Genomic DNA, 24517 nt, shown 5'->3' with positions numbered 1-24517 from the left:
CATCCACACAGAGTCTGCCTCGAATAAGTGAGTAATAAGGGAAAGTCTGAGGTCTCTGCATCCATGGATGGTGTCCTGTACGAGTGTACAAAGTAGGATTTGGCAGGTGGGACAACACTAAGGATTGGTAGTTTTGAGTGGGGGAAAATAAGACAAGCTAAACTGTAGTGAGCTGCAGTAAATCTACTTTTGGCTAATCCGGACATGTAAGATGGAATAATAAAGGGGGAAAAAAATACATACACATTATATCATGGGCCAGTGTGGATTACACTTAACAGTTTTATTTGGAATATTAAGACAATGAAGCATAAGCCAAGCACCAAGAGTGACAGCTACAAGTGTCGCATCATACGGCTCTTAAAAATGAACAGGTTATACTGAAAAACAACTGTTTTTTTTTCCTCTTTGAATGGTGATGCAGATACACAGAACAGACAGTGAAATGTGAACATGATTATGCCATTTACACGCTCCGAATTCTACCTGACAGCAGACGAAAGAAAGAAAAGAAACGGGTGAGGAAAAGCAGAAAAGAACAGAACGGCGATATTCGTCTGACGACAGTTTGGTCAGCCCCGCGGCAGCGGCTGTGGCCCCGGATTTAAAGGGCTTTCTGTGATTGGCCAAAACGAATAGGGCAGTCTGGGAACATCCCAGTGCTGCAGAGTAACAACCATTAGTTCCCATCACTGTCAAGTCCTGTTGCCTCGGCACCCACATCCACCCAGCAACCAATGTGCACATACAGCATTAAAGTGACAGAGGATTGCAACCATTGTTACACTACACTCCATTGCATATTAGGGAGCAGTAATAAGGAAAAATAATAATTCTTTCATACTTCTGTTTGCATAAAAGCACTTAACCCAGCTTTCTAAAATATATATATATTTATATATGGGAACATGAAAAAATTAAGAATCTCTTATTTATTTTTGTTTCTCTCTCTTTTTCTCTAGGATCTGACACCATGAGTCGTACCGTGGTGGTGGTGGTTGGTTTATATGTCCTACATCCAGGGGTATTGCTATTATTTTAAGGGACAGCTAAGGAGACAACCATCTCTCATCTAGAGCAGAGTTTGTGGTTTGCCTCCACACACAAGGCTCTCATAGTGCAGCCCAATAGTGTCATACTAATGAAATGTTAAGCTTTTTTTGTGGTATTTTGTTTGGCTTAAGAACACAGAATATACACACACAGCTTTACCTTCCCTTTTTTGTGTGTGTGTGGGCTGGGTGTTGCACAGAAACGTGGCGCTGGCTAAATGTGGTCCATGTTTATACATCCCTGGCTTGGGGGGGAAGGGAGGGTGTGTGAATACCTGGGGTAGTGCATTTGTTAGAAGAAGTGTTGATAGTGTGTGCAAATCTGTGTGTGTTCCAGACAGTGTATGCACCACTGAAGAATAAAATGTCTTTTCATCAGGCTATTACATAAATCCATCATTCATACGTTGGTTTTTTTCTCACCTAAATCTACAAGTTATATGGCAAACGTGCTACGGTTAATGTCAGATATTTCCCATGGGGAAAACTGGGTTGAGAGGGTCCTGGGACTCTCCTTGCAATGGGCCTGCCTGAGAATAAATGGGGAGGCGGGGGGAGAACTGGGGCAGAGAGGCGTTGTTCATAGGAGTCACTGTCGTCACCCCTCACATTCAACTCTGCCCGTCTCTCCACGGGAAACTCTCCCTGTGTGGCTCTGTCCGTAAGCTAACATACATCCACACACAAACGCACCGAGTCTTCAGCGAGGCGGAGAAAACGACTCCCATCAACACACCCTACAACACCTGTGAAATATTTTAGGAGCACCGGCTCCCCCCACCCCTCGTAACACCCACCCAAGTCTCACCATCTTCAGCTAACACACACGCGCACACGGTGCGGTCCACAAGAATTTGGACAGTGGAACATTTTCAGTTGTTTTGGATCTTTAATTCAGCAAAATGGTATAAAAATTATGAAAACTATTCAAATTTCTCAGTAGGTTTTGGAGTAGTCAAATCCCTGCGGGGGTGTGGATAGTGCAATTCCTCTGTTTTGGATCAAAGCAGACAAACAGTGATCCTCAACATAAGAGTGAAAGCAATCACTCAGTTCAGCAGGGATTAGTTGCAAAAGACTGAATCTGTTGACCCTACTTGTAAATTTTGTTCTGAGAAGTCGACTAAAAGGTCAACAACTCCAACCACACACTTATCTGTTCCTCAGCTTGATTAAATCCAATATGCTGACTAAAGACGGGGAAAAACACTAAACAAACATGTCACTGCCCCAACACTTGCGGCCTGCTCTGCATAAAACAAATACACAATTAAAGTGCTATTTATTTAGACAAATCCCTTGTCCTTTCTGTGAGCATGCTGTTGCAGCAACAGGAAGCCAGGACTCAACAAGCCAGCTACATCTCCTCCCTCCCTCCTTATTGTTCACCTCAGCCTAAACAGGACACCATCGTCACAGTGATGTCAGCGATGTGGCTGGACGGCGAGGGAACGGTTTGTATATTATAATAATAATAATAAAGAAAAAGCAACACAGACTGGACCTTACAGCACAGTGACCGCGGGCTCCAGAATGGCAACGCTGGCCTTTGATCTGTGTCTGCATATAGGATGCAGCACTTGTACTGTAGCAGCTGTGTGCCATTGCTAGGCTGCAGCGTGAGAGACAAGACACAGTGAGAAAGACGGTCTGACGTATGCGTAGTTTGGGGGTTTCATTTGTACAGTTAAGTGTGGAAGCTAAAATACCTCAAACATAGAAGTGCACATGCGAGAAAACCCAGTGTCAGCCTTATTCCACTCTTAAGGGTCACGCCTGCCACTTCAGCTAACACCAGTGATTAACATACAAAGAGACCTGCAGTGCTGTTAGTAGAGTACTACAACTTTTGAGTAAACAAGAAGTAAAACTTTGATCAGTTCACTAAATAGCCGAAAAAGCTAATACTGGTTGGTGAAGTCCTTTAACCAATCGTGTGACCACCTGCAGAAAAATCCTCATCTGATAAATCCATAGAAACTGGACGACTGTTTAGCAGAGGAAAGGTATTTGGTAGCGAGTTGATGGTGTAGCTCTAAGTCTTACATAGTGTAGCAGGGAACTAGCCATTAATTGTTTGTAAAACCAAAATCTAAACTAGTTAAAGTCTAACACTACATAAGCTTTAAACTACTAGTTAATACATGTAGGTTTGTGCAAGAGCTTTGGTCACAGATGCAAATATAAGAAATAAATTATATATTTGTTCATGATTCATCCTTACTGATGGGAACTACATCTTTTAACAGCTGAGTGGGCTGACATGAGCAAACAAACAAAAGCAGTTTGAGAGCTCGACAGAGTAGGCTCGGTGATCATGATCTCATCTGTATCTCAGTTTAAATATTTTAGTTTGAAACATTAATGTGAAGGATTACACCCTAATGAAACTACTCAGTCTCCACCCATCTCGCCCTCCTTCAGTCATCTATACATTTTATTAAAATTTCAACTTATGTCAGTTATTTAAAAGCCAGTTATTGCATATTTACAACTACTCAGGAGACTGAACAAATACTTGTGCTGATGAACTGATTTTAATACTGATAGCTTAGTTAGATCATTCAACATGCTCACAGTGGAGAGTTAAGCTTAAAGCTCACTCCTTACAGCTGTCTGACAAGCTGAGGATGAAAACAATATACATGTGACAGGTCGGCTATCTAAACTGAAACATGCTACAGCAGCACAACTGACTCTGGACCCAACAAGAAAGAACGGCTAATGCGCGCACAGAGTCAGAACAGATGTGACTAATGCACACAGTTATTTCAATAATTTGCAAGAGCTTAATCAACATAGCACCACTAAAATGTTATCCATTATAAAATCTTTAATGTGCACAATAAATATTGAGCTTATTGCTCCTTCAACTCTTCATTATGACCATCTTCAGTTCTATTTGATGAGAGCCGAGTGGATCGTGCTGAGGCACCTCCCACTCTTGTTTGGAAAATAAAGTAACATATTACTGGACATGTATGAGGCACACAGGTTACGCTTAATAAGACATTATGGAAATGACAGGCTAGATAACTGAGGATATGCCCGCCTCTCAAGAGTTGAGGGTTCTCATCATTTAATACTGTAATTATGACAATGAACAGAGAGAGAAAGTAGCACTGCAGTCTAATCCTGGGAGTTGTTCTTTCCTATTTTAGAAGATTCTTGCTGAGCTTTTGAAATCCTCTTCATTCATCTATAACTATATGAAGTGTCTCATGACACAGCCCGATCTTGAACAAGGCTCGTTACTGCCTCACTACGCTGTAAATCGACTTGCTTAAAGAGATAGTCTTTACACAGCTGCTCTCACTTCCTATGAAAGACATTTGTTAGGATTCTTTATTGTAACCAAAAGAACCCAGGCCTAGCTGCACTGATGTTTCAAATGTAATTACATATGTTGAATTCATGGATTGAGATTTATTTATATATTTGAATTTTTATTTATATTTTGAATATACAGATATTGCTGATGCAACAAATGGATCGTGAGCTTAAGGAGGCACCTATAAAACGGAATAAAATATCAACCTCGATTTCAGGAAGAACTGAACTGGGTGCATGTGTCCACATGCCAAACTGCCTATGGTCAGTGAAGAAGTGACAGGCTGCTTTCACAACTGCACCAATGACAAGATTTCCTCACAATCTGTCATGTTTCCAAAGCAATGCCACACAGGTGGAATAAAGCTGACAAGTTTAGCTTGCTTACTAAATGCCACACAGTCAACTGATTTATTAAGCATCACTCACGATACTGCTAAAAGAGAAACTAATGTTCCTTTAGGACTTACGCATAATCCTTAGAAATCACTTGTTTTCCTTCATCTCTGGCTTCACTGATGCATGCAACGAGATGGCAAAGAATATGACTTATGTAGCTCTATCCATAGGACAAGCTCTGACTGCAGTATACCAAAATAGCACCTCCAGATCCCCTCTCAACCCACACACACACACACAGACACACACACACCTTCTCTTGTAAAGGTGCTCCACTAGGTGCTTTGACAAGCTAAGGAAGAAAAGTAAGAGCGCACAAAGTGAGCTGTACAACATAGCCATGTAAGCCTAAATAGCAATTTAGGATGAACGGGGGAGGCATGCATGCAGGTCTACAGGCAGGGTGATGTTGTGGGATCAGGCAGACACTTAGCACAAAGCAAGAGAAAGGAAAAAAAAAAAGACACAAAGCACTGATATTTGTGTCTCCCCTCCCTGTCAAAACAACCTGTTCAACGCAAAAACATGTGCTTGCCAGACAGCATTATACTGAATATAATCATATGTACTTTTGTGATGTAAGTAATAACTAAAACAAAGTTTAGAATGAATCTTGTATAGCTTGTTACACTTAAACTCGATCCCCCACCGGTAAGAAAGCCATATCAGTATAGCTTCCATTTTGCTAATGAGGAATTTCTAAAGTCATGAATTCCTCCTGCAGCATGTCTAACAGGCAATGGAGAAGCCGCCCTATTTGACTTTGAGTGGCGGTTCCCTCTCCAGCCAGCGAACTCGTACTTTCTGTTTATAGTGATACTCCTTGAGGAAGTCCTGCAGGGCAGGAGGCAATGGCAGAGACCCTATACCATCGTAAGTGGTCCAGCGGCAGATGGCGGCCCGTGCCAGGTGCTGCAGGCCAAAGGGGAAAGTCCGATGAAGAGGCGCTGTAAGCAAAGGTTCGAAAAACATGCAGGCGCTGGGGTCTTTATAGTGCTCCAGCAGTCCTGTGACAGTGGAAGAGTGGAAAACGCAAGGATCATGAGCGTCAAAGCTGAAGTTGTGGTTCCACTGCTCGATGCGTGCGTGCAGGGAGCGATTGTAACGGCGGAAGCTAACAGAGAAGAGGTAGTCCTCCTGGGCTGAGTCACGCAGCAGGAAGGTGCCCTCGGGCCTCCCATCCAACAGCGCTTCTGCCTCGTAGCGGTCCATTACGCCCCAGTAACAGGGCAGACCTGTAATCTCTAAAAGATCTGGCACCAGACAATGGATGTAGTCTATCTGAGTATGAACCTTCCAGGGACCGTGTTGTTGTCGGCTAAGGTGACCATCCCCTGAAGCATGCCTCTGCTTGGGCCTCCTGGCCTGCAGACAAAGGGTGGTCGAATCCTCCTCAGAGTCACAGTCCTGGGATGACGCTGCAGCCCCCAACAACTGCCCACAGGCTCCTGATGATGCAGCAGCCAGAGCGCTCCCGGCCCCTGTGACCCGGCCTTCCCCAGAGGCCTCTCCCATGCCAGGAGCCATTTTTGGTCCCAGTTTGTAGAGAGAGGATCCTGGCACTGAGGCCTCCAGGGTGTGGATCTGTGCATTGGGTGGTGGGTCCACACCTTCCTCGATGCTGAGCCTGCGGCGCTCGCGCAGACGTTCTTCCTCATCCTCGGGAGAGGGGTGGGCTGGGTCAAAAGCATCCAGAAGGGCAGTAGAGGAATGCGGGCTGACTGGTGCTGTGTGCTGTTTGATCAAGTGCCATTTGTGAGCAAGGTCTGAGCCTGGTGGAAAGGGGCAGGTCTCCAACATGAGCTCTGTGAGGTGAATCTTACGTTTGGAGGTGACGGCGTTCTTAGAGGAACGTGAGCACCTGCGAGCAGGCAGGGGTAAGCACAACCCAACTGTATCACTTAGCCGCTGGCGCAGAGAACGACCATTCAGACTGCGTCCTACTGATACAGAGTCATTTGTCTCCTGGATAGAGCTGACCCCATAGCGCCTGTCCCTACGGTTCCCACTCCCGCGTAAGCGGCCGGACCGCCTATCTGCCTCCAAAGAGCTTTGGGTTTTGGTGGAGCATGAGTGTTTTTTCTTGCCCCCCCACGGGGCATGACGGGAGTAGGAGTCTCTGCGAGCCAAGGGAACACCCCCGGACCCACTCCGCACATCTTCAGCGTCCTTGTCGATAGTTATCTCTACAATCTGAGGTATGTCCGACACACAATTATGATGACGGCGCCCTGCTGTTACCACTGGCACTGGTAGGAGGCTTCGTGACGGGCTGGAGGCTCCTGATGCCTGTGCCCCACCTGAGCTGCCTCCTTGACCGATATCCACCACACAGTGGACAGTGTCTGCCTCAATCCTGCTTTCATGGGGTCCTGAACTGTTGTTGTGGAAGAGTGTCTGGCATCTGCTCTTCAGATTGCTCCACATGATGCCCACTTTCTTCATTAATAGGAGCCCCTGGGACCTGAATATAAAAGAAGACAAAGCTGATTAACTCACAGGTGAGAACATCCCAACAGCAGCAATGGTACCTACATTTAACACTGAGGTACAAGCTACACAAAGAATGCCCTACATTTAAATTCCCCAGACGAATGTGCATCTAGTAATTAGACATGGTGAGAGTATAACGGGGCCAGAGTGTCTGGGAGGTGGGTGAGCTTGAGCTGTTGGAACAGCAGAGTTACGAGTTGCCAGGCAGACATGCAGGGACACAAGGCCACAGCTATAAATGAACCTAGGATCTGCTCACAGCTGATCTGCTGGTATGTACTGTATTACAGAGCCAGTCTAGACCTGACCAAAAACCTTCCCTGTAACAGCAGCAGACAGGGCACATGTATATTCACATACACTCTCACATAAGTGGTTGATTTATCACTAGTAGAATTTGACAGGGATTTGGAAGTTCTAGCACTAGAGTGCATTCTAATAATCCAAATTTTACAGTGAGCAGAGTTACTATAGAGAAGCAGCCAAAGATGCCAAAGCCCTAAAGGAATTCATAACCGACTATTTCTACAGCATTTCCTGTTTCTGATGAGTTTTTTGACATCGTGGCTTTGTTAGTGTCCACACAACTGGCAAAACAATAAGATGCGTATACCAGAACAGTATCTTCAACCAAACAGCTTAGCACTTCTTCACACTAGTGTTTAGGTTTAGATCCTGATGGTGCCGATATTAGCCATTTGCATATATACTGGTTTCCCCATTTATAACAGACAAATGAGAATTAAAGTAAAGAAGAGATGGGAGAAACACCCTTCAACCATGTTTGTGCCGCACAGTTCGTCCACTACAGAGCACTCTGCAACTTCACTATTAGCAACACATTTAATGCCACAAACAACAAATTCATAACTTATTGTGACAAGATTATTCCATTACATTATCTCAGCAGGGATACATTTTAGGGTAATATGTTCATTATTTTTGTCTGGAAAAAAGTGGGAAAAACAAACAAACATTGTCCATGATTTTAAAATTGCTAAATATTGTATGTTCTATAAAGAAAATCTAAATATATCTGTCAAGGGTCTTTAGGGTCTCTGTTGCTAAACGGAATTACAGCAAATGACTCATTTCTAAAAATAATTTTAGTCCATCTTCAGTGAACTTTGAATGAAACAAGTGCAAGACATTAGCACAGAAACCATATTGTACCATACTTAAAAGAACAGGCATTTAGTGAGCTACTAACACAAAAGTCTTCAAGTCTCTCTGGAATCATCAAATCTAACTTCCTATCTTTTCTTTTGTTTTTGGCCGGTTAACTCAATCTTCTTCTGGGCTAAAACCTGTTACCCAACGATTATGAAACATCATGTCAACCAGCATGCAGAGTAAAGTTTACCTATAAATACTAACGAACACATCGTGGTTCAACACTATCAGCTGTGACAGAAAATGTTTCGCAAGGTAAGCAAACCATGCTGAGATTCAGCACATGACATTTGCTCAAGGCAGCTCACTACGTTTATCACAGACTTAGGACCCTGGCCCACTTATGGATTTGCTTTGTCAGAAAAAAGATGAGGACAGAACAACGAATCTCCTTTAACAGCCAATATTGGTTGCTATACCCACCCCAAAAAACAAACTGCAACACTGGTGTAGCTTACAACCCAGCTGGCATTACCCAAAGAATTTGCAATAAACTTCAATATGTCCATTGTATTTCACAACCCAGTCCATGCAAAATAGCTACCTGACAAAGACTATAAATAGCCATGTAATGGTCTACATGTAATCTGCAAAAAAAACACCAAATGAACCTACAACTGGATGCCAGCTTCAAAGTGTGTACCTCTCTTGACACTGGCTCCATGAGCTTCTAGACCAATCAGCTGGCTGATACATTTCTATCCTTGAGGCCATTCACCATTTTGTTGTAAATGCACTGTGCTTTCCCAGAACAAACAGTCTAGCTACTAGGGCTGAACGATTATGGAAAATAATCTAATTGCGATTTTTTGCCCCAATATTGCGATTGCGATGCGATATGCGATTATTTTTTAAGGTCTTTGTCTTCTGTATTATTAAACAAAGACAAGCAATACATCATATAGTATGGCCAATACTATATTACATTAATTTTAAACTGTTCTTTCCTGGAAGACAGACCTCTGTTATGATGACATGAGGTGATGCATGAATTGATGACTGACATTTTTATTTAACTTCTTCAATCACAACAGTATATTTGAACATACACAATAGTTTATTTTTAGCTTACAAACATCTGAGCATAAAGTGCTGACAAGGAACCCTGGTGTAAACATTAAAATGAAAGTCAGTACAATGTGCAGATTGCAGAAATATACATAAACAAAATCAGTGGCTTTACCACACTCAGTTTTTCGACATCTGTGAACTACTAGACAGTCATTCAATTAAAAAATAATATTAAATAAATAAAACTAATAAATAAAAAATACACACATCTTACTGATCTCTGCAGTCAGTAACATTACACATAAAGTGCAAACATAATAGCAATTGTATAAACACACACACAAACACGCCTTTAAAGTTTAAAGGCGTGAAATTGGACGGTCTAGTTCTGATTAGCGTCACCGCTGTCTCGGTGGAGTTTAATAAACTCGGCCGTCTGCTTCTTGCTATCTAAAATATAACCAGACACTGGCGTAAATTCTCGACTGTCTCATACTTCTGTTTAATAAGTTTTCTGTTTGACGTTTAGTCAGCTGTGTGAAAACCAAGGAGGAACCCACCCGGGGGATTAATAAAGTTTTATTTTATCTAATCTAATAACTTTAATCTCAGCCAAACCGATTTACTCACGAACAAACAAAACACTGAAAAAAGCCCAACAATAACATTTTTAGGTTGTCTAAGTGACTTATATATCACGTTTAACCCGAGCAGCGAAACTCCGCGGTGATCTGAAAATGATGTGCCGGGAGTTGTGCCGTTCTCGGCCGCATCAGTAACCCTCGAGCTCCCGGCTAGCTGTCGAGCTGGTGGGTAGCAGACGCCTCTGAAAACGTCGAAGCACTTTTGCAAATATGGGATATCTTGATAAACCGAGCAGATATTTGATGTTTACACAACTACTTTCTCGCCTGAAAATATTTTAAAAGTTTATTTTGTGACCCAGAAAGATTAGTATGAGTAATTTTAAAACTTAGTAGCGGCCGCCATTGTTGGAAACTGGAGTTTGGCTGGGCCGCGCTATGAATTCTGGGATATGGTAGTAATTTGGACAGCCTTCGGCGCGTCGCTGTGACGTAATCGGTCTACAAATGCGGCCTCAGGAGGATGCAGCCCATGAATTTGGACATGTCCAGAGTATAATCGCAGCCTTTGCGGTTAGAAAATTGCACTTGATCATGTCGCGATATTATCGCAAATGCGATATATCGTTCAGCCCTACTAGCTACTTGTGAAATATTTCACTCTACTGCTCATCTTCCAATTTAAAGACCCAATTTGCACAATTGTTATTACCAAACAATCTCATGTGATTTAGAACCCCCCCCCTCTATGTTTTGTGCAGTTTATTGACATAGGATAAGCTTATTAAAACAAGAGCCTGACGTTGCAGACTAAGTGGTAAATAAGTTTTCTATTTTGCTAAAACAGCCTTCAAAATTCAAGCAGATGTCATCAAAATTCCACAACGCAACTCCAAATTATTTGCAAGCAGAGGTTAACTTTTATACCACCACCTCATCTGTGCAGTGAATTGGTTATGATTATTAAAAATGGAAATATAATAAAAGTAATTTTCTGCCATTTTTCCACAGGTAGTCAGTTCTTCCTCCTTCCAACAATGATCTGTACTAAGTACACATTAACTGGTACTAGGATAATGAAAAATGAAGCCAAAATTATGATGAATGACGGTGATATAGTAACCATGTATGAACAGACTTCAAAGCATGACTTGACAACTGACTACTATATGTTATAAAACTTCCAAAAAAAATGCCTAAAACTTCATCAATATTATATCAAACTAAAGACATTTCAATAAAAATAGCATACTAAATCAGAGGCTTGGGGAAACAGAAAACCAAAAATTATTTATAAAATGGATCAGGTTATTATTTTAAAAAACCCCAAAACAAAACATTTAACAACATACCTCTTAAAATGCTGTGAATTAGTCTATTAACACTGCAGCTTTTTGAAATGAGCGTTACTGTATAAACTCAGAAGAAAAGGCAACTTTAAAGAAGCAGGAGTCAAGATAAATATAATAAAGATGATGGACAAATATAAAACTGAAATATGATCATCACTAAAATCTAGTTACAACCATTTGGAATACACCATTTTTAAGAAGGTGAGGTGTAATAAGCTCAATCTTTACTTCTTCAGTCAAGTTTGTTTATCCAATTCTTTTTTGCCAATTTATTTTTAATGAACACTTTTGTGTTGTTATTTTAACTATTAATAGCCAAAATAAAAATAAAATCACTAACACATAAAACCTCCACAATCACTACAAATAAAGGTTTGATTTAAGTCCTGTTGAAAACAGGTCCCAGACAGTCACGCGAGTCTGTTGTCGAGCTCTGTTTGTCATTTACAGACTTATTGTGTCTACATAAACTTGAATCAGTTTCAAAATCTATTAACCGAGAAACATGACAACATGGGATGCCATTTTCTGCTTTGTTGTAAACAACATTCAGCTGCGAGGTAGATTTGATTGCATTATATAGGCTGTTTTATTTTGCATAGCAGTGCCCACCAGTGAACAGTGAAACACTCACTGTTAACAAACAGCAAAGGCAAATCCCAACTTGAGCATAAAAGAGGTTTAGGTTTATATTTCGACTGGTCTGGCAGCAAGTTGTATACAGGACAACCTTTTTAAAATCTCATTAATATATTTGGGTTATTTCCCATTTGGCATTTTCCCATTGTAATTTTCACCTGCCAACTACATGTGATACCAGCAATAAGGTAAAGATTTAATATTGTTATTGGGATTTTTTTTGGAGTAACATAACAATCAAATTATGAAAAAAAAATTTGGGGGATTGGGAGCGACGGTCCAGATGATGACCATCCCAGACTGAACACACTCACCCGAAACACTCAGCCTGCTAATAGTGACTTTGACTCATTAACCCAGGTCCATATTTTAGATGAAACAACTGATAATTTGAATAATCGTGGGTGTGCTACCAGCTCTACAGTCAAAAACTGCATTTCTTCATCTGAACGTGATGTACTTTCACTAAAGTTTCAACACACTGACTGTGTTTCCGCATTAAAAGACCGCTGCAACTGTGGCAACAACCAATGTCAGCATCAACTCTGGCAAAGTTCAGCCACACTTTTGAGCATTTAATTTTCTGTGTGTGGGACAGAGCTGCCCCGTGTCCCGCCCCTTGCATGCAGGCTCCAAAAGAGAAAGAGAGAACTGTCTTCTAAATAGGGAACAGAAAAAAAAATGCACCACAGATTTATGTCTTAATAACTAACAGAGGAGCACAGAAAGATAAGCCTCATGTACCAATAATAAACGTGTTTTTTGTGTTGTTTTGGGTTTTGGTTTTGTTGGGGGGGTTTTTTGCCTCCAGTAACAAAACCAAAACATTATGATAACTTCAGTTTATTGACACTACAGTCTTTTATAATTTAGCCCTAGGGTCTGTTTAATACCTGGTTGCAGTACCCATCCCTACTCCATGCTCTATAAGTGTCTGTACAACAACGCGGATCAAGTTTTCTACATGGTCTGCTCTGCTGGATGTCTGTATTCAATGCGCTCAAGGGGTAGTGCCAGCAAGAAGAAAAAAAAAAAGATTATTCTGCGGTCTAACTACCGCTGACTGGCGATGGAGTGATGAACTACACATCATTTCTAACGGCAACATACAAATGACATTGTCTAAACTGGTTAGAAATGTTTGTTTGAAGCTGGGTTTAAAGCCTCTCCTCTGCCCTAAACAATGAAGCCAATGTCTTTGCTGCAATAGACTCAGAAAACTTCTCAGCGACTTTTCAGCGGTGCTGGTTGTGGCCACAACTACATTACAAAATTATTATTTTTATGTATGTGACACTGATTCTAATGCATCTTACTACGACAACAGTTTTCACAGGGTTTATGGTCATTACTCTCAAGCGCTGAAAACGAGATCATTCCTGTTTGTTGCCGTAACAGTGACAGCAGTGGGGAAAACCCACCACTGTAAATCATGCCTTCACCGAGCCCACTGCAAAAACCAATTTATCAATTCTTGGCCACAGTTTTTCCCCTTTTTTTCCTGTGGTTATTGTCACCCCCATCAGCGCTTCCCAGAAAGAAAGCACTACAGACTTAAATTGCCCTATAACACAGCAAAATAACTGCCAACAGCAGTCAGTGAACTGCTTTCTAGTTTTGTGCACGTCATTGTAAGCGACAGCTTTTACTCTGCCGCTTGTAACGAGGCACATAAAAATTCCACTTTATGCAAAATCTCCACATTGTATGGAAATCACAGAGATACACAAATATTATTGTGCCAAGTGCATCTTATCTGAACCAACAGTGCAGAGTAGATTAAATTAGCATATTGATCACTGAGTTACCAAGTCAAAAACATTTGACAGGGTTTGGCTTTTAAAGACTTGGGTGCTCTTAGGGGATATTAAAGTTCAGTTTTTAGGTTTGAATTATTCACAGTAACAAAACACAGTTAATCTGTCACTGTCAGAGCAGCAGAGGCTAAACCAAACTTGTGCATAACAGAGGTTCGAATTTATATCTGAGCTATCATGGCAACATTTTATAGGTGAAAATGATGCCATTGCCTGTGTATCAGATATTCTTACTGCCATTTTTCACTGTTTTTACCAACAACTACAAAAAAACTGTCATATTACTTGGATAATGAAATCAGATGTCACAACTCCAATTCCAAAGGTCAGTTCTTTCTTCAGCCACTAGTCTGCATAATCAAGCTTATGATGTTTCTGGGACCTGCTTTTTCCTTCACGTCAACAAGGTGCTGGAAACATTCCAGAGATTTCAGTCCATGTTGACGTGATTGCATCACAGTCGCTGCAGAATCATCACGTGCACATCAAGGACGAACATCTCCCGTTCCACGACATCCCAAAGGTGCTCTACTGGACTGACATCTGGCAACTGTGGCAGCCATTTCAGTGCAGTAAAGTCATTGTCATGTTCGAGAAACCACTTTCAGATGATCTGATCTTTGTGAAATCGTGTGTTATCCTATTGAAAGGAGCAACGAGAAGATGTGTACACTGTGGTCTTAAACGCTTAGACATGCTGAGCAGCAACACTCATACAGACTGTGCCATTTAAACGATGCCGAGCTGGAACTGAGGGGCCCCAAATATCCCCCATTCCACTGCATCTGAAATGTTGATATAAAGCAAGATGGAACCATGCTTTCATGTTGTTTATGCCAAAATGTGACTCTGCCCTCCAAATGTCACAGCAGAAATGGAAAAGCATCAGACCAGGCAGCATTTTCCAGCCATCTATTGTCCAATTTTGGTGAGTTTGTCAAAAAAAAGAATGTAGCCCCAGTTCTCAGCTGACAAGAGTCGCTTAAACCACATTTCTTCCATATTCTGATGCACAGTTTGAACTTCACTAGGTTACCTTGACCATGCCTATGTCTAAACGCATCAACTCACTGCCATGTTACTAGCTGATTAAGATATTTGTGTTAGTAAGCCAATGGTGTCCCTAAAAAAGCAGCCGATGAGCGTACATTCATAAGAGAGTAACGGTCAATCACAGCCGCTGTGCATCGCAACTAGGGCTGCCACGATTAGTCGACTTGTCACGATTACGTCGACGACTAATTTTATAGTAGACGCGTCGTTTGAAGCTTTGTAAGATCCCAAAAGACGCAGGAATAAGTAGCAGGATTTAAGAGAGTAATAACGGACTGAAACAGAAGATGGCAGCACTGCATGTACAAGGATGCCAGCTGCCGTTAAACCCCGAAGAAGAAGAAGCTGTATCCCAGAATTCATAGCGCCCTGCTCAGTTTCCAACAATGGCGGCAGCTAGTTAGTTTTAATATTACTCTTATTATTCTTTCTGGGTCACAAAATAAATGTTTAGCATATTTTCAGGCGAGAATGTAGCTGTGTAAACCTCAAATATCTGCTCAGTTTATCAAGACACCACAAAAGCGCTCCGACGTTTTCGGAGACGTCTGTTATCCACCAGCTCGATAGCTAGCCGGGGGCTAGGCTCACGCAAATCGTTTTCAAACCCACCGCCATCTTTCACTACTCAGGTTAAACATGATATATCAGTTACTTAGATAACTTAAAAATGTTATTGTTTGGCTTTTTTTAGTGTTTTATTTGTTCCTGAGTAAATCGGTTTGGCTGAGATTAAAGTTATAGTTTTTACACAGCTGAATAAACGTCAAGCAGACAGCTGATTATCAGAAGTGTGAGATGCTCCAGAATATACTCCAGTGTCCTGTTATATTTTAGATAGCAAGGAGCAGACGGCTGAGTTTATTAAACTTCACCTAAACAATCTTCAGATTTCATTAACATTTAATAAACTATCATCTTGCCTTTATGTTTAGTTAGCACATACCTTAAACACTTAAAGCTGTAAGCTAATGATAGTTATATAAGAGCAGATGCATGCTGGTGCAATAAGCTGTACGTTTTACGTCCAATGGATGATGATCTGATAGTCGACTAATCGCAAAAATAATCGGTGACTAGTCGACTATCAAAATAATCGTTTGTGGCAGCCCTAATAGCAACACAGTTTTATAAACCAGTATAAGTTCATCCACTTTAAGTTATCAGATGACATACACTGTAGCAAACAGTATAACAGACTTAAGTGGAACACGTTATGTGTGTTCAAAGGGTGGTTTCTCAGGATTTGTAACAAGTTTAAAAACCTGTCTTGGTCAAATATTGCCCAAACCTGTGGAAACCTACAGCCTGCTTTAGACATTGAGACTAGCCTTTTATTGATGTAGCACAAAATCAGTATTAGTTATGTAAATCAAAAATGTTGTAATTTTTATAGGATTTGCATTCTCCAGTGTAGTAGAGGGATACGTATCATTTTAAGAATTTCTAAACAGCTAATTTAACTTTTTAAAGCAACAATATTATTGCAATCATACTATAATTATATGTCTTCAGGAATAGATATTAAAGCCATATTTGACTTTTCCCATTGTGGGTCTAAACATCATACTAATGATCATGCTTATAAAAGTGCTTTATGTCTAAACTGCCAAATGTTGAAAGGCACTCCAAGATTTGTTCGAAGAGGTACATGGCTCAAAGTGAACTGTGCGTCCAGCCAATTCAATTTGAGAAAGCAAAACATGCAAACAACAGCCTCTCATTTGCCAAAGTTTTGTTTGAACACAACGGTTTTTCTGCTCACAACCTAAATTTGCCAGAAGTTTTCTTGATTCTGTAACTGGACTGTCAAAATGAACAAACCACTGAACTCCAAAGTAAAAGTGCATGCTCCCACCCTGCTGTGTGTCCTCCAAGTTGAACTGGAACTGTGAGGCTAATATTATATCAGTTACATCTCAAGAGCTTTTCCATCCCGGCTTGTGAGAGTTATTCTTTATCTTGCGAATCAGTTCAAAAAGCCCCAAAAACACAAACCATGCAATGTTCAAGTTTACAACAACTATGACTACATAGTCCCTGGCTTCCAAAAGCTATAACTATACAACTACTTCTCATGCACAAGTATGATTATATCATAAACTTGGCACCATATTCCAAATCTCCTTTGACAAACAGCTAAAAAGAAAAAACAAACAAAAAACTAAAGAATACACGTTTGCTGGTTAGTCTGACAGTTTTATGTCCACTGTGACACTAATTCAAACAATTACCCTAAGATACACAGAAGCACAATGCTCATGTGTTTCATGAAAACTGGCACCTATAACTGAAAATCTGCCAACTTGTACTTCAGTCTTATCTGTTCCTTGTTCTCATTAGTGTGGCTACTGTCATACCAGACATGCTGGCACTGACTGAACAACTGCAAACATACAATCACTAGCTTTCAGGTCAGTGCATTTAATTAACACAGAATACAGACCACCATATGTCCAAATACCCAATCCGTGTGATAGCAAATATTAAAGAACTTTTGTATATTTCTAATTGATAAAGAACAGACAACACACACATGAGCATATCATAATGTAGACATGCGTCTGCAATTAAAGTCAATTCAAGTGTGAGACAGTCCTCCTGAACCTTCTGACTTTTGCTGTTGTCAACAATGGCTGCAAGTGTGATCCAGTCCACAGCCATTTCGGCCGTCCTGAAACAGAACTAGGCTACTTCTCCTCTCCGACAACCCAACACACCCATTCTCCTGGGACCACACTGATCTAAGAGAGGTCTGGAGAGAAGACAAGATTAAGGGAGGATGCCTCCCCTGCTCAGACCAGACCAGAACAGAGTTAATGAGGTATTTGTAGCTCCTCACATTATAGAAGATTTGTGGGACATGCCATGCAATAAGAAAACATCAAAACGAATGAGCACGCCGATTGTTTTTCCCCATCGCTTAAAACCTGACAAACTGGACGCTGAAGAACTTCTCGGTTAAAATACACCTTTGAAGCAACATTTTCATCCATACTCAATAATGCACTACTTGAACTGAATCAACGCTGTTTTTCCACAGCAATTATTCGACACCCGTGTTCCTTTGTTAGTTGTTTGAGCTTAGTACATCGTTACAAACACATCATTTAATAAATATATACTTTGTTAATCTAAAAAGAAAATCTCAAATTAATAACAAAGACATATTCTTCCAAATCCGTTTAGATGCCATGCTAATTGCCTTAAGTTATGCGATTACAAAAACAGTCTTCGTTTCAGTGCAATCTTGACAGGTCCGTTATAGTATCGTTGGCTACATTACAGATTCATGTGCTATTAAAGTCAACAGAAATCCGACAATCGCGTTAAAACGTTATCATAGCTGCTTCATAGATCTGGCTGGAAGGCCTCTCGGGTCCTGGAGGCCCCACATTTTCCCTGTCCCAGCCAACTTAGCTCACTTGCTAACCCGCTAACGAACCACAGCCAGCCCCCCGGACACCTCTAAATGTAGAATTAGAATAGAATAGAATTCAACTTTATTGTCATTGCACATGCACAGGTACAGGGCAACGAAATGCAGTTTGCATCCATCCAGAAGTGCTTTAGTGATATAGATATATTACAATATATATTAGCAATAGTATAGATATGTAAGTATACTACAGAAATGGGTCTATTATGGTATGTTATAATGTACACGGTATGAAGTATGTTGTGAATATTCTATAACTAAGTATGTAAAGGCTGTAGTGAGTACAAGCTATGTACAGGCTATGAACGTAACTATTGAAAACGTTTTCCAGGCTCATAATTGCCGAGCTAGCTCGTGGACTGCAGTCTTATAAATATAATGCTTAAAAAAGCAAATATTAGAGATATTTATCATTTAGTTGGCAAAAGATATAATCAAGTTACTGTCCAGGCTTGTGAGCTGTCAAAAATGCTAATTGTTAGCATTCCCCAGAACGGGAATTTCTAGCGTTTTAGTTAGCTTTGGCTAACTAACTAGCTAGCGGAGTTAGCATTTTAGCTTGTTAAAAAAATCCACATTTTTTTTTATAAGTTACCCAGACGGTCCTGTGTACTATTAAATGAGCTAAGAAGACAAACGTGACAAGTTCGGGAAGTGCAGATTAGTTTCTAAATTTCATATCTTACCCGTGTGTCTCCTGAAAGCTCTATTCAACAGCTCTCTTTGTCTGCAAAAAATGGCTATTAAGAGAACTCAGGCATATATCCCCCTTGCGGACCACGGTGTCGGCTGAAACCACTGAAGGTACACGAATACTTGACGGTATCATACCGACTATTTAATTTATTAATGTAAAATGTATTTAAAAAACTAAATCGTGCGTTAAGCGCCGTGGAAGCCCGTTCTTCATTATGGTGGGGGTCTTCTTTTCTGCCGTGGTCGTTGCTGCTTCTAGCAACCAATATGACGGTAGTCTGAGCAGACACAGAGTCTGAGAGGCGGACTGTGCTCAACGTGAGGGATCCCGACTGACAAGGGCTCGGTCCAATGGAGCAAAGGGAAAAGGCGACCACTTCCGACGAAGCACGCGGATAGGGAATGCCCCGCGGCTCGCTCCTCGTGATGGGCATCAAGTGTCACCAATGAACGGAGAGAGGAGGATGGGGCTCTCTGCTGGGCTGCTACTTGGAAACGTGGAGAGGTGAAGTGATGCTGGTGGTATCCCGGGCAGGCCGGTCCATTGGCACATTGATATCAACGGGGTAAAAGACGGCCAACGAGCCTTCATTCACCTCGCAGCCTGTGGGGTGAATGAAACCACGGGATAACGGCAAACCGTTTAACTCCACAACAATTTTATTCTTAGAGTCATAAGTGAAGAATGTAATCTAATAACTAGAATAATTAATTTAGCCTCACCAATAATCTTCTTATTCTGGTCATACCCAAGGCTGCTTTGCAAGGCAGGTCCCTCAAACTCCAGGGTGCCTGGAAAATTCAAGGCATAACGTCTTACGTTTGTACTAATTTCAATTAAAATATGTTATGAAACCCCAAGACCCAATATAAACTGACATTTTGAAGGCTTTTAGATGCAGAATTTGTGATCCAAACTCCTAAAATAATTTGCCTCCATCATCTGACCACAATCGAAGCTTGGTTACCACAATTAGACTTTAAAGCACACTACAAAGTAGCCTAATTCATCCGCGTGTGCGGCAAGCAAGAATACTTGTGGTGGAAATGTGCGTTAAATTAATTAAAGGACCTGTTACAACCCACCTCCCATGACCTCGAGTGCTGTAGACCAGTGAGTACGTCTCATAACCTGTTCCAAAGAACAATTAAAAAGTCTCTGAGGAGAAATTACTCACTTACACCCACACATGAGATCATCTCCTGGAGATGGATAATTCCTAAGCGCATGACACAAGCCGTAAGGGGAAGTGGAAGTTGTGTGAGTAATGTAGTAGTTCGCTGGAGCCGAGGGTTGTGAGTTCAGGGAAATCACGAGCCGTCTGAGCACATTAGCTTTTACATCTCCGAGATACTGATCCAATTTGCGCTTATGAAAGGAAATGAAAGAGAATTGCATTAGCACTGATTCTTCAGCCAGGACTGATTCACACTGTTTTAGTCGACATGGACCTTCCCTAACAGGTCGCTGCTGCAGCAAACAAGCCACACAGAAAGGATATGATAATAACTAACTACAGTGATTCAGCTTCTTATGAAGAAGAAAGGTGTGATAGTAGTGTATTACAGGTCCATGCGAGCTCAGACCTAACATATTAGAACTGACTATTTATGAGTAGCTGAAAAAGCAGGGGGTGATGTTTATTCATGAAATTAAAAGCGATGAAGTACTCACTGAGAGAATATAGTTAAATGCCATAATAAACTTTAATTTATTGCAGTAAGCTACTAAGCCATAACCGCTGACAGCTAATATTCGAGGCTGGGCAGTCACTGAGTACAGGAATAGATTTGGATATAGATCAGAGGTGATACCAAGTAGAGGTTTGGTGTTTGGGGACTCATGTTCTGTTTCTTTGTACAGTGATTAAGGGAAGCAGTTAAGGGTGATTTTGTGATGTCCGCAGATCACATTTCGTGAAGTGGGGCTTGATTAAAATGTCAAAAGAAATGATCGGCCCCCAGCAAAGTTACTGCATGTTTGACTAGAGTTGGGTGAATCTATTGTTTGGACCAGTGAAACTGATACAGTAAGCATCAGTTTATTTAACCATGTCAGATGTCACTTTGTCATCTCATTGTCTGTTCAGAGAGATACACAGAATGCAGTGTTTTGTTAATGTAACTGTAACACATTTTATTGATCAAAGTTCAGGAGTTTTAGAAAATAAATAATGCATGTAATCATAATTAAACAAGCTCAGCGAAGAAATTCAAATTCAGCTCTGTCCTGAAAGCGTTGCATGGTTCTTTATATCCAGTGCTCGGGTATTAGTCATGCGGTGACAAAGGCAGGGTTGCCATCTTGTGGCAGCAGGATAGAAACAAAACAGTCCCTTTTCCCCAGATGTGCTGATTATATATGTAATGTACTTTTCAGACTTTTATAGTGCAATTTGCTGATCGGGTATCATTTTATGTAGGTCTCACACCAGTTTTCAGTGCTTTGCTGCAGCATTTCATATCAAACAGTAATGTCAGTTTAATTACAGCAAAATTACAATAAAGACTAGATTAATAGGTTCTACGTGTTGTGACAACTCATTATTAAACTCTTTTAATTATGTTTTATTCGTTTCACACAGCACTTCACCAAACCAAAGCCCTTTTTTCCTGGATAATGAGACATGAAGAAAATAGAGGAAGTCTTTTGCCATGAAGCCTTTTACTGTGTTGTTTATCTCTTTAAAGTGGACCTCAAACAATAATTGAATACAGATTAGGTACATTTCATGCTTGTAGAAATGGCACATATGGGGTGAGGAAGGTGGTAAAGGAAGAGTGAATATGTAATTGTTGAGAAAGGGCAACTCAACCATGCAGGGGAATAATGAAGCTCTGAGCTCTGTGGCTGGAAAGGGACCTCACCAGTCAGAGTAGCATTGTGTCTGTTAGTGCTGAGGGCCAGAGGGAAGACGGTGGAGGAAGGTGCATGGCAGCAGACTGGAGCTGGGGAAACTCCAGGCTCCCAAAGAGTCCTGCTACACACATAATGTGCTGTGTATCTGCATTTGAAAGTTCTAATCAGAATTCGGTGTTTTATCAGTTTTTCCTCTCTACATGACAATGAGAATAAGCTGACTTTCTGCATCGTGACAGTCAGCACTAATGGTGCAGACGACGCACGATCAAAAGTTAGAAGTCTGTGACTAGCACATGTCAACACCAGCAGGTGAGGAGATCTATTTGTTAGAGACCAAAATCATACCCAAGTCTTGCTTCTGAAGGAGGAGAAAAAACACATACCGCTTTCACATTAATAGATGCAACATTTCCCTGAATGTAGCTTTACCCCAGGACTCTAACAGTATCCACACACCGGGTTGTGTTTTCTAGGCTTCTAGTTGTATAAATGTGTCCATGTGTGCTGAAGCAAATGAAATCATTTTTTTTAATTTGAAGGATGATTTGTTCTCCTTAATATATCAAATATGTCTTGGAATTGGTGACTCCAGTAGATGTGTCAAACTACTCAGATACACAGAAAATACACAAACAAGAGATGATATTTCCATATATGGTCATAGGAAATTAGAGCAGGAGGAGATGAGGTTTTGTTTTTTATCACAGGATGTTAGAAAAACAAACATGCCTGTTTCCAGTTTATGTGAATCACTCATATGGGATGTGAGCAGACGTGCTTCACTTTAACAATGCATGCATTATTAGCATTAGAGCCTTTTATAAGGCTTTTTTTTAGCTCCACATGACAATCCTCTGTCTGTTTGTGAGATCTTTAAAAAAGCTAAAAAAAAACCAACAAAAAAACTATAATTGACCTTAGTATCAGATTTTAACTACGAGAACTAGGTTTAGACATCCACATCTTATATTTTACATTTTGTAAGTGAATAAAATTCTTCATGTAAACTACAAAATAAAATTTTAAACATTCAACATCACCGCATTATATGTCCCATCCATTTTCCTACCTGTTCTGTCAACTCTGTTTGCAGAGGTGCTGGAGCTGGTCAGCAGTGCTTCATGAATTTGAAGATGTTACGCAATAAATGACAACATCCATCCATTCTCCTCGGGGGGCCCATACATTCACACTTATGGAGAATTTAGAGTTTCCTGGAGAGAACCCACTCAAACACAGGGAGAACATGCAAAGTCCACACAGAAAGAACCGGGTTGATGGTGGAATTGAAATCTGGAACTTCTTACTGTGGGGCAACAGCGCTCTCCAGTTTCATTGAATAACACATACCTGATTTTTTAACAGGTTTGGAGTACCTTTACAGTGGCGAACATTAAGACTCATTTGACTTCAATTCCTCATGAAGTACTGTGGTGATAATTGTTTCAGGTTTACAGTGTTTTTGTGGCAAACTACAATGTAAATGTTTAGCTAACAGTGCTAAAGTTCAGTTTTTAATGGAACCAGTGCTCCTGTAAATGTGTGGTATACAAGGATTTGACAAAAACGAAATCTCTATGTGTTTACAGAAAAGCAAAGAAAATATTTTGTACAGTTATATTTGCTTTTTAAAAAATAAAGTAGGACTTTCAACATGTGATCTTTGTAGTTCATTTATTGTAACATTTTCTAAAATACACTAGCATAAAGTTACTTTAAACTAAAATTAAAGAGCTCTTGTTATGTTGATAGAGTATAATATTATAATATTACTTTGCTTATTTAAGTACTGCACACTCAAAGTAATATAACTGTCCCCTGTTTAAATCTAACAATACTTTTTTATATATATTATTAAATGAACTCATCTTTGCAGTGTACAAGGATGCTGTAATTCTGCCAGTAAAGGAAACCCTGTGGCTTTTTGGTCAACATGCATGAAAGTGATACCAAGCATTAATAAAGAGTCTTAACTTCTGAGATGAAATGCTCCTCGATATTACGGGTCACATAAAAGGTGATTTATCCCCTTCAGAGCTATAATATGGAGATCTACACAGTTTTACTTAACAGTTTTGTAAAAAAATAATTTCTTCAGTTGAAATCATGCTTTGGAAATTTTAAACTGCATTAATGTGTACCGTCAAATTTTAGCCATACGTGCACAATAATGAGAGACATGCAAATAACTTAGACTGTAAAAAAGTGCTATGTTCGATTTCAGAGTGTTAAAAAAAAATTTCAGCCATATGTGCCTGAACTTTGTTTTTTCAATATAAAATAGTTTATATCACAGTGAAGGAACTCGTACAAAAATGAATGGAAATGTGTTGTTTGAAGTTTGCATGAATAAATTATTGAACACTGATTTTTTAGCAGCATCATAAATGTTTATGAGTTAAATATGTTCCACTATGAGGTACTGTCATATACTGATACATCCAGTGATACTGTAAATTTCCACACCAAATAAACAGAGTAAAATTTTAAACTGTGTATGTAAAGTGAAGTTAATTATTCCACAGAGAGGAACATATAGACTGCACCCAGTGAGTGGCGCTCCTGCCCAAGAGATAAATCAATTCATCTTATAATCTCAAAAATAGATTTAAACAT

At 40.4% G+C, this 24517-nt stretch overlaps 1 protein-coding gene across 1 annotated transcript; it reads right to left on the bottom strand.

The window, feature by feature from the left end:
• Nucleotides 1–268: 268 nt before the first annotated feature.
• Nucleotides 269–19836, bottom strand: socs5b (suppressor of cytokine signaling 5b). Its single transcript, XM_085478385.1, has 3 exons — nt 19762–19836; nt 19029–19642; nt 269–7245 (listed from the first exon to the last, which is right to left on the bottom strand). Exon 3 carries the CDS (start codon nt 7224–7226, stop codon nt 5535–5537), a length of 1692 nt encoding a protein of 563 aa, XP_085334511.1. The 5' UTR covers nt 7227–7245; nt 19029–19642; nt 19762–19836; the 3' UTR covers nt 269–5534.
• Between the last annotated feature and the right edge of the window lie 4681 nt (nt 19837–24517).

This window comes from Copadichromis virginalis, linkage group LG13, assembly GCF_057382275.1.
Source record: "Copadichromis virginalis isolate Kocher_CV1m ecotype Utaka linkage group LG13, C_Virginalis_male_GT1.1, whole genome shotgun sequence".
Lineage (NCBI taxonomy): Eukaryota > Metazoa > Chordata > Actinopteri > Cichliformes > Cichlidae > Copadichromis > Copadichromis virginalis.
This window is presented reverse-complemented; position numbering and strand designations above follow the sequence as displayed.